The 18337-nt window shown below is 44.5% G+C and overlaps 1 protein-coding gene across 4 annotated transcripts in view; it reads right to left on the bottom strand.

The window, feature by feature from the left end:
* tcf7 (transcription factor 7) overlaps window positions 1-18337 on the bottom strand; it is a 46494-nt gene that overhangs the window by 7912 nt on the left and 20245 nt on the right. For 2 of the 4 annotated variants that reach the window (XM_036524347.1, XM_036524348.1), the window contains exons 4-6: window positions 6450-6576; window positions 2501-2588; window positions 642-728 (exon numbers count right to left, since the gene is read on the bottom strand). In XM_036524347.1, the coding sequence (XP_036380240.1) occupies window positions 642-728; window positions 2501-2588; window positions 6450-6576 (302 nt within the window). The remainder of the gene's footprint in view (window positions 1-641; window positions 729-2500; window positions 2589-6449; window positions 6577-18337) is intronic. The other 2 variants (XM_036524350.1, XM_036524351.1) reach the window with 1 other exon arrangement.

Genomic DNA, 18337 nt, shown 5'->3' with positions numbered 1-18337 from the left:
AAAAGGGCTTAATCGTTTTCTTTTCCAAACAAAAGCAGTCGCTTTTATGACCATAGCTTCCTGTGGTGTTATTTTCTGTTTAGTTTACAACAAAATAAAGCTTGCTCCATTTAGTCTTCATCGTTTATCTCCACTGCGCTTACTCGAAAATGATAACAATTAGAAAAAGATGTGAATGACATGTATTTGCTGGGCTTCCAACACAAACCATTCCTCCCCAGCTTGGATTTATTACTGATAGTAAGCACATTAGTATGCTCTGTTCTTACCAACTCCGTCTCGGGTTACAAAGGCGCGATCTGGTGACGGAGCCTCGGGTTAATTACAAAAGCTACGGCGCTGAACTGCGGGCTTGGCGAGAGAGTCTGCGTTGCTCTCCAAGCGAGTTCGGGAGATGCGGCTGTCCGTCCCGGAGCGGGAGGGGGGGGGGGGGGGGGGGGGGGGGGGGGGCTGCGCTCCCACACCCCCACGGAGGGGGGACACGGCTGCTGCCACACAGAAAGCAGGGGGACATATGCACATTGATGCCGGGGCACCTGGACAAGGCGGGGCAAGGGACTCTGGGCGGAGCAAGCGTCAGCGAGGCTGGGCGGGGCTGGGGACGGGGTGCGCTCCCCAGCTGGCATCAGCTCATACTGTACCTGGAGTAGGAGGAGCTGCTGGGGAGACTGGAGGGGTATGGCTGCCTGAATCCGCAGGAGGAGATGGGATAGACAGGCTGACTTTGCCTGCGGTTGGGGTGAGAGATATTTGCAACACTGTTCAACTGAGCTGCTTCAACCACGCCAAACTGTACCGTATCGCTCCCCTGGAGAGTGCCCTCTCTCTGATGAATAGCCTGGCCAAACCACACAGGCAGGCCTGAGTCCACCGTCTCTGCATATACACATTCACCCAGTGATCAAAAGTGAGACAACTTAAATAGCTGAGGGCTTGATTTATGGGAGACTACTAAAACGACTGCGCTCGATGGCCAGTTGTGAGTGTGACATCAGCCCGCTTCCTGGCTGCAGGTATGGGCCTGCTTCAGGGGCTGTGGCCGGGTCAGTGCAGGGGAACGTCTGGGAGCAGCAGGGTGCCGAGGTCACGAGACCATCAGCAGGAAGTGGCCCGCGGACAGTCAACAGGAGTCATTCAGCAGGAATGTGGGGAGAGCCAGCAGCTTTTGATATGGAGGGCCTGCAGTCTGCCCCTCCCACTCCCCCTCCAGGGGGGGTTACGCTGATCAAGGTCAGCAGATCACTCGCAGGGAGGAATTCATTTGCTAATCGGCGTCAACAGGACAATTAAGACGCACAACCGCCGACAGACTTCCACACTTCAACACTTCGTCGGCCCCGGAGAGGGCCTGGCGAGGATTAGGCCCGTTCAGTGCCAGGAAGTGTTTGTGTATTCCTGGATTTAGGCTTTCTTTCTCTCTCCCCCCCGAGTGAAACTTTGACATTATGGTGTTGATTTGGTCTGAGCAATTCTGCGCGGAGCATGTTGTTTGTCAGGCTGAACTGAAACAAAAAGGAGTCTGTTTTTGAATAAGGACGGGTAGATTTGACTGCCTTTTGTCTACAGGCTTTGGGGGGGGGGGGGGGGGGTGTACGCATGCTGCAATACGCATTCTCTCGATGGCGGTCGCGCCTGATTTGGGGAGGCAAAAAGTGACGAGTGCTTGGCCGTCGCCGAACAATGTAACACCTCTCTCTCAACGTTTTGTCCCTGCTTTTCTCTTCCACAAAACAGGACGGAAAACAGAAACTGTCTACACATAATCTTCCTTAAGACGATTACGGCAGACAAAAGCACCAAAGTCCCACAATGACCATCAGAATGGTTTTTTTTTTTTTCCTGAAACGGGGAGTGCTTGCAGACAATGACGCTCAATACTACAGGGACCGACGGCCAACACAAACCACAGCGGAAGACCATGATGGGCCTTATGCTGGTTGGCGAGTCGTGACTAACGTGCTCTTCTGTGCCTTTCTAGCATGGAATCTCTAGGCATGTAAACTGTTTCATTATAGACTTCTGGATCTTAAAATTGCCTCCACATCAAGTGCCAGCAGTCTGAGTTTATAACCACAACTGAGATTAAAACTGTCCTGGTAACATTTCATTAACTCTGTGCAGGATGGCCGTTTCTCCTCTGGCTTCCCCCCCAACTTATTTCACTATCTCTGAGCTGGTCACGGTTATTAGAAGCAGTTAGTATAATCACCGACCGCTTGCTCGAGGGTCCCTAAATTACCAGATTCCTAGAGAATTCAGAGTGCGACAGGTTGAGTTCACGAGGGAAGGACGGGCGCCGTCTGCTGGGTGGGAATTATCGCCATTACCCGGGTCTCTTAACGGTGAGAACGAGCGCCCCTGCTTTGAAAGGCAGATTGGTAACAATGCTCACAATGGAATGGCATGTTTACCGCCAGCTGCGGAGAGAGGCAGGGCCCACCTGTTTCGGGAGCGATCACTGGGCCCTGTCCCCAGAGGAAGGACGGCGCTCCTCACTTACCAGCCCACGGAGGGGGTGATCTGTCCCACTCCGCCAGGGGGGAGGGGGTAGAAGCCCGAGAGGTCCTGGGACTGGTGCCTGTGAACGCCTGGAGGGGAGACATTGAGGGGAAGGGTTAGGTGTCGGCCCTGTGCCGGCAAAGGGCGTCATTACCTGGCTGGGAACCTGCTATTACTGAAGGCAATCCTGCAGCGCAATTACTCCTGAGTGAGGTCAGGCATTCATAGCCTGAGAGAGGTGCTGCCCAGTGCCATTTACCTGAGCCGTGTGTGTGTGTGTGTGTGTGTAAGGGCTAAGACAATACCTTTCATTGTATAACACACTGAAATTCGTTATTGTCGAATGCCACACATCCGTTTCTTATCTCAAAAACTTGTCTCTCTACTTGCCTCAAGATGCCACTTTTTATTGGCTACTTAACATGCCAAGATTCTTTTTTTCTGTATGAAAACCAGTTACATTACATGAATTTATGTGACTGCATGGAAGATGTGGATGTTAACGCAGGACTCTGTGTTCCGAACAGAGTAGAGCTGAGAAGAATGAGCACACTGTGAACACATTTTATTAAGAGAAGTACTTGTGCTTAACAGGACATGAGTAGTCTAAAATGTATGTAATAAAAGGTTGCCTCTGTTGAGCAAATTCAGAATAAAGCTTAACAGTCACTATCAAACAGCCATGAGTGACTAATGTAAAACAACAGTTTGGTTCCAAACGAATCAGAAGAAAATTCAAATGAAATGGCAGAGACATGCCAGTATAGGGTTTCAGGGTCTTTTCACACACTGAATAAAACAGCGTGTCTGTTCAAAAAATTTGTTTCTTTCAGTACACCAAATAGCCGCTGTTTTACCAAAGAGTACCGTGAGTGCTGGAGCTCAGTTTGGGATCACCCGAAAACCTTCCGCGTCGCTGTCTATGACCCTGCAGCTTTTCAGTTAGCATGCTAACTCCGTAGACAGCCAGCTGATGAGAACGCCTTGCATTAATCCGACATGCTCCGTTAAAAAAAATTCCCCTTACAAATAAAAGGCACTCTTGAAACAAAACAAAAAGGTTTTCAGTGTTTTTAAAAGGAAGTCATTTGTCAGCAGAGAGTACCTAGCACTTAAATGCAACCTGAAGGTAACCTGTATTTTTGTAAAAGAATGCTGTGGATGACTGTAATTTGCAGTAGCTGTAGGCTTGTTTCTGGACTCTGCCATCTACAAAGCTGTTTAACTGGAATGTAACTGAGTCACCTTGCTTCGACCCCCCCACACTCCTAAAAAGCACCCCCCTCTTCTTAACATTCAAAGAGGCACTTCTCTTTGTTCAGCATTTCAGGAGTTGTACCAAAGAAGAGAACTATTACCTATTACCAAACACATCCTTTTTTCTTTCTGCTTATTCACTAAAAAGGTCGGAGGTGTAAAGAAAAAAACAAACCCGAACAAAAAAAAAAAAAAAAAAAAACATGGAAAATTCGAGCACATCGAGTAGTTGCAAAAACAACAAAAGAAAAAACCCTTTTACAACGAAAACCTGAAACTGAAGTGATGAAAACAAATTATTGCACTTGTTGGAAAGTGACCAATTTCAAAAAGTTCAAATATAACATTTGGCGTCAATTTTATATTACATGAAAATATATGCACAATATTTAAAGAAAAACATATTTCTATGTATGTATGATACAGATTCACAGAAAATCAACACAATTTAATTTACATTTAAACTTTCTTACTATAAAAAATAAAAAGTATTACTTCTTTCCTTTTTTGAAATAAAAAATGAAAAATAAACAGTGGAACTCTGATGAAATGTTCACTGGCAGACTTTGGTTAACAGAGATAAAAGATAATTAATCCTCTGAAAGAATTTCATTATGTAAGAAACTTTTATTTTCTACATACACATATTTTAAAAAAATAATACTAAAGAGTAGTGTTTAAACAAATTCAGTGTTAAGCCTAACCGAGAGGTTCCAAAAATGTAAATCTAAATATAAATCTATTTACTCAAATAGCGCACCAGCTTTCAGTATCAGAATGCGTAAGCCCTTTGCTGGGTGTGGAGCGCGCGGCTTGGGGGAAAGCAAAAGTCCTCGACGTCGATTGTGATTTTTTTTTTTTCTTCTGCTCATGCGAGAAACACAGAAAGTGAAATGGGGAGCGGGGAGCTAAATGACTGTCCGCTGATGCGTACAGTATCTGCACCTGCAGCTGTGACAGTCAAATGCAGCCGGTCGCACATGTACTGTACTGTACCGCACGTCCTCGCCCCGCCGCCTTCCGCCTCGGCTCTGTACATCACCCTGTACTTCGCCTCCCGAGCGGCGGCCATAGTCTGGCAAACGCATTCCTTTCACGGTGACTGCGCCCTGGCTGCTGGGATGACTGATTCTTTCTGCCCTCTTGCGTTGAGTATACGGTGCCTGACTGAGTTTAAGGAGCGCGTTGCTCACTGGCACAGACAGACGGACGGATGGACAGAAAGAGAGCGCGCACGCTCCTTGGTGAAATCTGAGCAGATAGGACACGGTGGCTGTGTCATTTCGGGTGAGTCAGGGGCGCCTTACGTCACGTCTGGGCATTCTCACACTGGTTGAGTCTAGACAAGGAGTGTGTCTGCAGGGGGAATTCCAGCTGTGGATGCTTCCCGGCGTGGCTCTCATGCTATGAGGGTGGCTTTGTCTCTCCCTATTGCAACTGACTCACACGTTATGGTGGACTGAGAGGAGGTCTGACAAACACCGCGCTGAGAGTCAAAACCCTGTGTGGTGACATTGGGCTCAGCTGTCAGCCTTGAGATGCTCGCAAACGACCCCAAAGTGCTAAGGAAAGGGACATCCCCACCCGCCATTAATATACACTCCGCTTTCAAGTGCTCTTTCACAATCACAGCAAAAAAAGGGTCTTTTCCTGTTGTTCAAAGACTAAATTAAGTTATTTAAACAACCTATTACAGCATAAAAGAGACACCGCTTTGCACTATTATGATACTGTAATATTTAACAAAAAGAAAAAAAAATCCCCAGCAAAGCCACCTGTTTGACTGCTTCAATCTTGAATATGTGCAGCAGGCAAAGCATGACCCCTAGGCGATAAAGCATGTGCCTCCTGGTCCACCCCTGCTCAGTGTGAGTGAGTCCGTGTGTATGTGTGTGTATGTGCGTGCGTGCATGCATGTGTGCGTGTGTGTGTGTGTGTGTGTGTGTGTGTGTGTGTGTGTGTGTGTGTGTGTGTGTGTGTGCGCGCGCGGCAGGGAGCGGGAGTTAAGCGGAACCTCATGCGCTGCAGAGATGGCCCAGCGCGATTGTCACTCTAATTGCTTCCAGTTCGGTGTGGGGGCTGGAGTCGGTGGGCAGCCCCTCCCGGGGTTTGTGGGAATGTGGAGGACTCCCCTAGAGGAAGGCCCTCTCTGCACTGCAGATGCTGCTGCACACGGCTCTAGCGGCGTGGCTCGAGAGTCAGCAGGAGAGAGGTAAACACGGGCAGGGAAGAGCACGCTGAGGTTCCTTAATGTGGCTAAGTATCCACAAGCCTCAGTCTCCACTGACACACACACTGTCCACCGATCCTACAAAGTTTCCGACTGTAAATGAAGTCTGTAGCTCTGATCTGACGGGACACCGCCTGCATGCAAATTCATGGCAAAGTGGAGCTCTTTTGTCATTTTTCTTTGAAAGAAAATGTCCATGACTGTGTCAATGGCTCTAGAATATAATGTGAAAGCTAGTGGGATCAAATGCATTTGATATTGTTTGATGTGGGAATGTTAGAAAATAGATGCCAAAAGAAAAGAAGAAAAAAAAAAAGTGCACTGGTTTCGCATTGCTGCTTGAGGGTGGGGTTGGCGTGGATCTCTAGGGGACAGCAGGAGCCTTGGCTGAGGGGGAAAGGGAAAGAGGGGAAGCCCGTCAGGGCCAGGCGGGACCTGTGAATCGTGAAGGCGCCAGACGTACCTGGTTTCTGGCTCATGTCTGTGGGCAGGTGCGGCGAGCTGGAGTTGAAGTGGTCGTTGCTGTAGGGGAGCAGTGACGTAATGGGGTGCATCCCGTGGGGCTGCTGGACCACTGACACTTTGTTTGACTGCAAAACCGGAAGAAACAGGCAGAGTGAATGGTTGAATATATTTGCTCACGCTCGGCTCACTGTGGGATCAGGGTGGGGGGGAGAGAAACGCATTTGATCGATTGGGCTTTGATGATCAAGGGAGGCTCTGCGAGACGCTTGCTTGCTTTCATGTTTCTGTTTACAAATGGGTTTCAATAAAGTACGTGAAATCCAGTTATTTCTAATGCTAACAACATGCTGTTTGACATACGATATGTTGAGGCGGCTGTTGAGCTGGAGGGAACTTGCACACAAAGTTCCAACTGCATATCCTTTCACATGTTCTATTGGTGTGTGTTATTTAGACCTTGGTGGCAGCTCCAGTAACTTGTGGGCATGTTTTTTTAAATTTTACAACAAGCACATGTAGTTGTGTTGGAGTGCGTTTCTGCACCTTCCACCAAGACACTGGAGCTCCACCTTACAGCCCTGCTGCTAAAGGCGCAAAGCCTCAGTATTTTTAGGCAGTCAGTCAACATGTACAGATGCACATTCAAAAAGACTCATCCAAAACTCCCCACTCAGGTTCAAAGTTTCTTTTTTACTTTTTTCTTCCCCACAAACACAATGTGCTTTTTTATCAGTAAGCAGTGGTGCAGTGGTGATGGGTAAGATCAAAACGACCCTCTTCCATCTTCTGCGTCCATTCTGATAAAGATGACGATCCACAAACAACAGTACAGTACCTTCGGCCCCAATGTACTGAAAAAAATAAGACCCTCCAGGACGATAAACTTCTGCTTCAAGCACTGAGGTTTATTTGCCATTTCCTTCCAAAATTACAGCCGCACAATTTTATATAATGTTCCTTGACGTCTTTCCTTTCCTAAGAGCAATCTACAGCCCTTGAAGTGGTTCTCCAAGTGTATGTTTTTTTACAGACTTGGATAGACTGAATGAGGATACTCCTTTAACATATAATTATCAGCCTCCCTCTAATTACACCCCCCCCCCCCCCGAAACTTTGGATAATTATGTTTGTGTAATTTTGTAAGACACACACAGGCAAGCAGGTGTGTATAGACCTTACACTTTCTTCTAACTTGTGTTGAATTTTCAGTAGGTATGGGGATCAAAGAAAAATTCCAATTAGATATTAGAGCTTTTAAGGTACGGAAAACATCCACTGCTAAGCGCCTTAAATCTAATTTGATTTAAAAGGAAATTTATTAGCATATTGTTATTCCCTTTTATCTTACGTCTGTTTGAACAAGAATATAGTATCAGATAAAAGAGTTAACGATATTTGAAAGACCAGGGAAAATTAATGATGGCCTTAACACACTGGCCAATAAAGTAGACCTTGACCACTTACCCCTGTGGTTCATTTAGTATGTAGATGAAACACTTTACTTGTAATGTATTCTTTGGTTTTCAAATTTTAAGTAGATTTTCTGTAGCGGAAATTAGGGATCCTCTTTAGCGCTTTGAGTATATGGTCTTTAATCTCCTATTTCATCGTTGTGAAATTAAGCATATTTAGTTGATTATCTCATTCTGTTATGTTATAAATGAAAGTGGTGGAATAATTCTGGTGCCATTTTAACAGGGCATAAAAACCAGCTAAAAATGGCAGTCACCTTCAAAAACCCATAATTATTGTAAGAAAAAGAAAAACAATTCATTTCAAATGGCAGGTCATTGGAAAATACATTATCTACATCATATATACACACACATGAGGTCTTGCTCTAATGCTGAAGGAATACAGAAATAGAGAAGTATGTGCTTGTAAATGTAAACTGTAATGCGAATCACTAATTAATTTTACACATTAATCCATTTCATTAAGCTGTACTCATTCAATACAGGGGAAAGCGTGACTTGGCACACTCCTTAATTACACTCCACCCTGCCTACCCTGTCAATGCCTACACGCATGGTGATCATGCCCTCCTTTGCCCCCTGCTCCGAGAAAGCCAGAAAGGAGATCAGAGATGATTGTCTTCTCACTGTCACTAACCAAGAACTGTAAGACCAGGAGAGCGTGTCTATCTTGCCATCACTGCCTGCCTCTCTGGTGTGGTTTTAGCATCAGTCAGTCTGTGGGATAACCTGGGTGATCTGCATTAGTCACCAAACTTTCGACACTGCCCACATGCTGCGAGGTGATGGGGCCGGGGGAACAAGAGACAGGCAAACCAAAATTTAAGGTTACCAATTCCTGTCTACCCTTGGTGGGGTGGGTTATGGTTGCTTTCAGAATTACCTGATTGCTTTCACATTCTTTTGATCACTTCTTTTTTTTTTTTTTCTTTTAGCCGAAAAGTAAGAAAAAAACACAGGGGTGAAAAACCATTTAAAGTGCACGCTGTATGACTGTAGTTGAAGATTACCGTAACTGAGAACAAGGCCTGCTTCCTGCTTGACTGAAAATGAAAAGTGCCGAATTTCCACTGCCTCTCGGACGTCGATGTCAGCCCCCCCCCCTGTCCTGGGCGCACGTGGTGTGCCGGGCTGGGCGTTGTGGCACGCCGTGCCCACATTGGCGCTCTGGCTCAGAGACAGAGCCGCTCAGAGCGTTCCTTCCTCCGCCCGCCACAGCCCCCTGTCATAACAACCCCACTGACTGAGATGGGAAGCGCAATCTGGAAATGATTCCGCATCTCCAAGGTTAAGAAAATGAGTGCCACTTAGTTGGAGGTTAGGGGAACATCAAAGGAGAGGCAGACATAACAATGAAGGCATGTTTTTTTTTTTTTTTTTTAAAAAAAGAAGGATACTTTGAACCCCGCCCACTCCCACCACCCACACACACACACACGCACATGCACACACACACACACACACACACACACACACACACACACACACACACACACAAACACACAAACAGAAGTGGGCGGGGGCAGGGCAGCTTGGGACTGGGTAGGCGTGGCACAGTATGGGTTGGCGGGGGTGGGGCAGAGCATTCGCCGAGAGACAAGTGGAGAAGCGGTGATGGACTTCAGATCTCGTCCTTCCTTCATCACGTAAGACAAGCCAGCACACCAGCTCATCTCCGCGGGTGTGACAGACAGTTCTCCAAAGCCATGCCAAGGGACCGGAGCTTTCAGTCACTGAGATAGGACTGTACATCACGTGAGTAACGGTGGTCGAATGGGACCATCCCCTTCTGAACAGGAACTGCTCTGGCTGCGGTTATACTATAGGTACCCGGACAGACTGATTACAAGCTCTTGGTCATTTTTTCCCCCCACTTATCCGTATTTGCAATTAATCTTATGGACATAACATTTTAAATACATTTGCTCTACACCCCTTGGAAAAATTAACTACATAACATACGAACACCAAGTGCGATTTGAGTATTTTCCCATCAGCGCAATGTAGCGTAGTCATACATCTTGTTTAAAATATAACAAATGGTCTTGTTTATATCTACTAAGAAACATTCTGAGACTAAAATATTGACAAACAATTGAGATGCGTCTACCACAAATGTCATAAACACCACAGGAAAAAAATACACACTTCCTGTTCTTTGTGGCCTTCAAAACAATACATAAATCATGTCACATAAAAACAAAAACAACAACAACTTGCCCTGCCCCCCCAGATTCTTTTGACCAAACTGTAAATCACATATATAATAATAATTATCATGTACATCAACATTATCTTATACATAACTGAGAGAAATGCTTGTGCTCCTTGTTCATAGACACTGTATCCACATTGTTTCAGTAAAAGGTCAGACCTCTAACCACTTCAATCACTCATATTTATTGACCTGCTTGAAGATACGGCTTCACTGTGGAAACGGTGGACAGGGATTGGTTCACTCTTCTGCCTGCCTAACAGAAGAACAAAAAAACACCTAATGTGCTTCCCCTTGCAAAAAACACAGGAGGGAAAAAAAAACACCAAGAAATTTTCTTAAAGATCCCCTTAAATTAATTTGTCCCTTGACACTGATAAATTTCCAATCGCTGCTGAGTAAACAAAAAAATGGCATTATGCAAATCATAATGAAACTCCTGCTCTGTTGCTGCGGGTTTCCATTTACAGAGTATTTCTGAAACCTACATTTGGGCCAAAAATGAGAAATATCTTGCCTTGTCAAAAAGAAAAGAAAGAAAGGGGGGGAAAAAAACCTTCCGTAAATGCCACATTACTGAATTTCATTACCTAAAATGTAGTGATATCACACAAATGTTGATCACACTAAATAAAATAAAATAATTAAGCTTAATACTGCATCTAAGGACATGCCCCAACAGCTTTTAAAGACAATGAGGAGTCCAGTTCATTTAGTATCTTAAGTGAGTTTAAACAGGTTCTATGTTAATTAACTTCCAGTAAGGAGAGTTGAGGACAAGCTGGTGAGGCCACAGCAGCAGCTTTAAAGCATGCTCCTCAAAAGGGCGGTGTAGCAGGAGGCCCACACATTAAAGGGATGCCAGACTGAGGCGAGAGTTATCTTTAATGAAGTAAAATAATTGCAGTTTGGGGAAAGGGCCTTTTGATGAGGAGGTGAGAGGCACCTCCGTGCTTTCTTCCTCCATGGCTGGGTGCTTATCTAAACGCACCTTGGCTGTCAGTGGCACCGCGCCGGGAGCCACGATAATGGTAATTACAGTATCTCGTGTGCTGCGCGCTCTCAGATGAAAGGGAGCGAGCTCTCCGTCGTTGGAGGTGCGGCGGGCTGGAGCTGGTGGAGGTAATGTGTAAGGAGACGGGGGGTGGGGGGGGGTGTGTGTGTGTGGAGGGGGGGGGGTGTCTCGGGGGGCCGGCTCCACGTGCACCGCAGGGGAGGGGCACGGCACTCCTGGAGTGTCTTCTCTCCGAGCCACTTAGAGGACTCTTTATTAAATGGCTGGAACATCAAAGAGCTCCGAAAGAGAGGCATGAGTCTGATGGGGAAGTGCGGCTATACTACACACACATGTACGCACGCACGCACGCACACCACGTATACACACAAAACCCCCCAAAAAACAACATTTTTGCTAGGACAAAACAGATGGACACGTGGAGTAGTATTCACTTCCCTGCAGTACACGTTTGAACTCAGCCAAAAAGCTTCTCTGACCCATTACACCTCTCACAACCCCTGCCAAGGGTCACCGCAACCACTGACCACGGCAAATTACCAAACCGTCAACAAGTACATTGTGGACTAGGAATCTTTTGTGCGTATCTGGGTCAGTAACTATGGTCAACAGTTCACCTGTGTTTATAAACAATTAGATGCTGAGCAGCTTTGATTTATTTTTATCTAGCCGGCAGGCACCTCTGTTTTTACTTTGAGATAAAAACAGATTCTTTGCTCTCAGAGCGAACGAGGAGTTAAGAGGGGAAGGAGCCCCCCCCCCTCCCCAAAGTGAGTTGTCTTAATCACTCCGGCAGACAGACAGCCCGGAGCAAACAGGCCTGCCTGTGCATTCCTGCTCTCCCGCTTTGAAAGATTCCCCTTGTTTATCAATACCCACAACTTCTCCAAACTCCGGTAGCACTTGGGGCTTGGCGGCTCAGCTTTCAAAACATGCACTCGCGACTGAGGCTTTGAGCTCTGACAGCATGTGGCTCCCGCGTAAACCTGCCACGAGGCAGCTGCGACGATGGGGCCCTCACACAAGCGCACACACACACACACGCACGCGCGCAAACACACACACACACAGACACACAAAAATGCCACTCCACCTGCCCGCCAGACTCATGGTTTTCCCGTACCATCACGGCAGACAACTGTCAGAGTTGCCGCGGAGACAGGAAATACAGGACCTCTTACACGTGTTCCTGCTGCTCTCTGGGTAAAGCTGGCAACAAGCACGACTGCCGATAACTGTTGCCTGTTTCCCTATGTCCCTTAAAGCTCCATCAGTTCTATATACAACGCCTGTGCTAATCGAACTACTTATAAATAAACTACCAAGGACAGACATCTATAAAAAAAATGAGAGAACGTAGCATTTGGCAAGGGTGTAATTTTATTAACAGCATTACCTAATTTGTTTTGAATGTTTACACCATTCACAGAGTTTGCCATTTAAAGGGTTACAGATGATGGTTTTCAGTGTCGTAGGACGAAGGGTTTGTTTTGACATTTACAAGCTCCTGCCATTGACCTTTGCTGTCAAGTGGCTCACTCAAGTGAAGAATTAAAAAAAAAAAAACATAACTTAAATGCAAAAATGTCAAGCAAAAGTAGTTTATGCGAAATGATGTGGGTGTGGTATAATATTTCCAATAAACTGATTCCTAATATCAGAGCAGCATGGGCCTATACATGACATTTGAGAACATATGCATAATGGAACACTGCTGAACTTAACAAGGAGGTAAAACATTCTCCTTACACTGAGAATTTGTGATAAAAAGATCTATCAAAGCACAGTGCCAGTGGACCTGTGATTAATAATCTTTTCCACTACTGGAACCAGAACCAAGAAGAACCAGAACCACAGACCAAAAAGGGTCCTGTTTGTGTTTCTGTTGTATTTCCTTTCATGCAATTCCAGTTAGCCACTCCTGTCCACTGCAAGGATCAGCCAATCAGGGGTGACTGAAATCAAATTTCATGAACAAGATAGTGGACAACCCATAGATACATGAAGCATAAAGATGAGACTGTTCTTGTTCTTATGTTGCTAAGAGTAGGAAGCATTTTTCTTTCCACTTTCCTGAGTATAGACATAGTATAGACATTAGCAAAAGACAGCCCTTTGTCTAGCTTCTGATGGTAATGTTTAAACTGTCTCCATTTACTGAGTTATGCCAGGAAGGGCAAAAGAGCTTACTCACGGAAGGAGAGTGGAGACAATTTCAACAGTGGTGGTGGGGGCGGGACAGTGGGCAGTGTTTTACTGGCATCCACAGCTGCACCCTTCCAAGCAAATCACTATTTTGCTAGCTAGCTAACTATGAGCACATTTTTCAGCTGCTGAATCAAATTATATCAAAAACAGTCAATACATTAATCAACATCACAGCACATGTTTCCTCCAATGCAAACTATTTCCTTTTCTGATTTTTTACAAACAGGCTGCCAAGCATCTTAAAGAAACTGAATACCTATTAATTGATTGGATGCACCTGTTAGTTTTGGGGCAGGAGTAGCAACATTTCTCATGATGTGACTTGCATTCAACCCAACAATAAAGACAATGAGAAAGCATCTGGATTTGGACATTGATGTTTACCTCTGGTCCCTGTCTGAACAGTAGAAAAAACTATTGTTATTGTGTCTTCCGCAAAGCACCAAAATACTTAACCAAGGACTACAGATAATAATTCTTATACTATAATACAGTCAACATATTTTATCTAAAATATTTCATTTTATCTTACAAGGCACTAATCCCAGAGAGATCACTGAGGTGCCCTAAGGAAATATAAAGAGTGTACTATTACTAAACATAATAATTTGATTATTGGGTTCACTTTTGAAACATAATTCACACATTCCCTTGCCTTTGCGATGCATATATTACTGCTAAGTGGATGCTCTGGGCCAATTGGATTAATTATGGATACTAAATAACAATGTCAGTCTGTTCTCCTTCAACGCAGATAACGACTTGCTTTTTAACTCTTTTCACATTACAGCCACTTGAAACAGGTTCAGCTTTATTTCTGTAAAACCCACCATAATCAATCATTAAAAAAACACAAACAAAAACCTTTTTTTTTTTTGTTTATAACTGTTTATATAGCCCAGAGAGAAGGTCAACGTCACGGAGTTATACACTTGAACAACATGTAGCCTCTGAGTGGACCCTAAACGGAAGAATTATGGAATCAAAACATACACACACACACAAAAGAATATCTTAAAAATGACCTAACTGAAATGAATATAACAAATTGAATAGAGCAATGCATTTACAGATAAATTTCCCTCCTTCCACTCTGACAGCACGATGGAAAAAAGGCAGCACCTTAATTATCTTAAAACTGCAGCACAGAACCACCTGCTGTCACTATAAAATCTACACCAGGTAAAGTAAAAATGTAGCGAGCTAACTATGTTTTAGACATGTTGTTTCTGTGTTGATGCTAAGAAACTAGATCTACCAACAAAGACTCAACAAACTTCGAAGCAATCTACTATCAACAGCACTAACAGATTATGTCTTCAGCCAACCAGCTACAACAATGGCATCATGATTGACTTTTTGTCTAAACATAGTCAAATGACCTAGTTTATTATCATGTTTTATTGCAACTTAGCCAGGCGTACTCAGCAACAGTTCCAAAATTATTCCTTAGGGCTTTCACAGAGGGTACTTGTACTGCTGTGAGTCCTCTGAAATCCTTGCTCTGACATGTTGGGGAAGGTGTTTATATATATGTATATTAGTACTGTAGTATCATATATGTTCTCACGCACAGACACACACAGACACACACTGCTCTTGGCTGTTAAGGGTCAGTCCGTGGTGTTTTTTAAATCTGTCTCCACCCCACTCCAGCCCAGTGGTGGTAACTGGTTTGAAATTGCTTCAGATGTATGCTAATGCTGAGGCTTCCCACCGAGGCTGTGATCTGGGAATTCTGCGGTTTGGACCAATTGCAAACCTTCGACTCCCTGTAGCGCTAATGGAAAAGTTTATTTAATTTCAGCTAAAGGCTTATATGTGCACTGAAATGCATTTGAAATCATTCTCACTGGTTGGGATTGTGGATTTTAGTTCTACCACTCCCAGTTTTAACACCTGTATCAGTTTCCTCCACCACAGTATAGGATTGATGGTCACACACAATTTGAGACATTCATACATTTATGCAGAAATACAAAAATGACCAGGCCATGGCCAAGGCAACGTACTGAACAATCTATATATCAAATTGACAAAAACAGCAGGATTATAAGGACCAAGGCATCCCGGGTGGTAGTTAAGATCACAGAGAACAAAGGGAAATTAATCTAGTCTGTTTATTTTTCTGCTAGCCTTTATAAGAACACACATTGACCAAACACTTTGGATGAAAGAGAGGTCTTTGGAGTGGTTGCGCAGAGAGGAGTACTTTTTTTACAGAGAAGTACTCGATAGAACTGAATAGACAGAACGCCCATGTTCACATTTCAGGATGTGTGACCCCGCAGGGCTTATGATAGTGTATCTCTGATTTGGAGAGTACACAGCAATTTGATTGAGATGGCGGGCTCTGAGCTCTGCACAAATTAAACCTACTCTGGTGCACCTTCTGCTCTGCTCTGGTGCACCTTCACTATATTAAGGACACTTTTCATTTCTGTGTGTGTATAAATACACTATCAAATGTATACTGTTCATTAGTTTACCAGCTTCCTTTCAGCTGTTCTGTGTTTATGTGGTGGTGGTTTCCTGCTGTTTAGGCATCTGCCAATCACACCTGCACCATTATTCACCAGTCAGGCACTTCTCTCTGCTAGTTTGAGTTGCAGTCACAGACCTCAGTGCAGGTCTTAAAAGCCACATACATTATATTGTACTGCATGCGTGCACACACACATTCTCTCTTTCTCTCTCTCTCTCTCTCTCACGCACACACTCTCTCACACACACTCACTCACTCACATATATATATTACTGATGCAAATATATGTGATGACAAATGAAATATGAACATGGCTGCCTGACACAAGCAGAGGGGAGAGAGACTGCAGTGCTTTCATGTAATAATTTATTCCTTTTGATTAATTCACTTTAGCCCTGCGGCTGAAGTGATTACAGCAGAGATGCCCCCTACAGCTGGTTTCTGCCCACCTGCTGGGCCGGTTCCTTGCAGGCGCCCGCCGCACCGGGAGGCAGCCATGCTGTTCCCATGGTTACCGGCATGCGGAGTCAGTAGGCCTGCTCTGGAATCCACACCAAGAGGAGGAAAATTTATAATATAATACATATATATGTCTACAGCAATGTCAAATGAGCTGGTCCCAGTTCAGCAGTGAGACATCTTGGCACACATGGGCACACGGTGTACCCTGTGCCCGGTCCTCATAACTTGTGCCACGCACCATCTAATTATTTAACAGCTTAATGAAAATGTGCAGCTGCTTGTCTAGGTCAAATGAGAACTGTCCTAAGCTCTTTAAATCCTTCAAAGTAGTTCAGTGGCAGTGTTTTTTTCTTTAAACCAGTGGATTTGTGACAAGGTTAATATTAAATGGAAACTGAATCATAAATTAGATGAACCATCAACAGTATTTTAACTGCGAGCAGTTCAAGTACAGTAGAACTAATTAAATTTTAATAGGATTTAAGCTAAATTACAAAGTTTGAAAAATTTTGAAGGAACATATTGAGCATAAGCATTTAATGTTGCTTGTGTAACCATTACACAGCCATCGCCTCAGTTAATGTGAACTCAAAAGCAAAAAAGCTTTTTTACCCTCCCTGCTCACACACTAACACAAACAGGTTTTGTAGTTTAGTCTCGATGTGAAGAGAAACGCCTTTATGGCCATTTTAAATGTTACGACAAAAAACTTCTCCCTTAAGGGAAACAATTTGCTGTTGAATGAGTGTGACATCATAAATGAGTCTCCTAGAGATGGACCTCACGGCAGGATTTAAACCCACCAGCCACTCCAATTTAGTCGCTGCGCTCAAATATCACAGCGCTAAATGCTAAGATGTGGGAAGCGATATCATTCCAAATCAAATGAAGAGAGAAGCGGCTTCAAGGAGGCTTGTCCTGTGGGTTCTCTGTATGAAAGAATATTTTGAAATGCCTTGTATATTTGTAAACCATATGCCTCGGGACTAAGAATTACATGCTGTTCTCATTTGCTTAGCTATTCATTTAGAAAAGAAAAAAAAAAAACGCAGCTGACATCATTCTAAATGAGGGACGCGTTTGCAGAGGAGCTCTGACATGTTATTCAAAGTGATGTTCAGCGTTTTTTCATTCTTGGCCTCTCTGCTCCAGACTGTACCCGGAGCCATTACCATCTGTACTTTCAGTGCTTAGATATACTGACTTGGACACATATTATCTGGCCCTTTTCACTGTGACAGAGGAAAAATCAACAGGTTAAGTGGGATCCTCCAAATGTACATGTCTTCCCAACCAAAGACGAGCTGCTACAATTCATTTACGAGCACTGCAATCGTGGGGTTTGTGTTTCCGCACCATAATTGCGTAGGCCACATGATTTTGGGGCGTGTTTGGGGTTGGTCCGGGAGGGTGCAAATCAGCAAGCAAGATGACAGAAGTCGCACCTCAAAAGTTGAGCACTGGCTCAAAAGCGAAACGAGCACGTGTGAGGACAGCTAGGCCAGCATAGATGACACTGTTGACTACATTGGATTGCACCATTTTTTTTTTAAAGAACACCAATGCCAGTTTCTCCAAATGATGAATAATAAAATAAAAAACACGACCTCTTCCTCTAACATTGTCTGGAGAGGAGCATCAAACACCGGTGATCTGGCTCATTTATTTACAAACAAGCACGACCTAGGTGGGTGTAAGTGGTACTGGAAAAATTCACCTCTGAAAATGTTCCAAAGCCAGCCGCTCTGTAGCAGTAGGTGAGACACCATCAGCTGAAATTCAAACCGCCACACTGCCTCATCAAAAGGGCACACACACAATCGAACGAAGCAGTTTGCAGAAACCAAGCCTCAAACTACCGTCCTCTTTCCTATGGAAATCATTGGGCCCGCCATGCCTGCCTGTCAGTTTTTTTGCATGGCGGCTACAAACGTTTATGACGCAATTTTTTTTTTTTTTTGCTTACAGCATGCCGGTGAAGTCAGCTTCATCGTGAATTCTGCCGACATCTTCAAATTAGCAGCAA

The sequence above is a fragment of the Megalops cyprinoides genome, chromosome 3 (assembly GCF_013368585.1).
Source record: "Megalops cyprinoides isolate fMegCyp1 chromosome 3, fMegCyp1.pri, whole genome shotgun sequence".
NCBI lineage: Eukaryota > Metazoa > Chordata > Actinopteri > Elopiformes > Megalopidae > Megalops > Megalops cyprinoides.
Note: the sequence above shows the minus strand (reverse complement) of the source record. Positions and strands in the feature narration are given on the sequence as shown.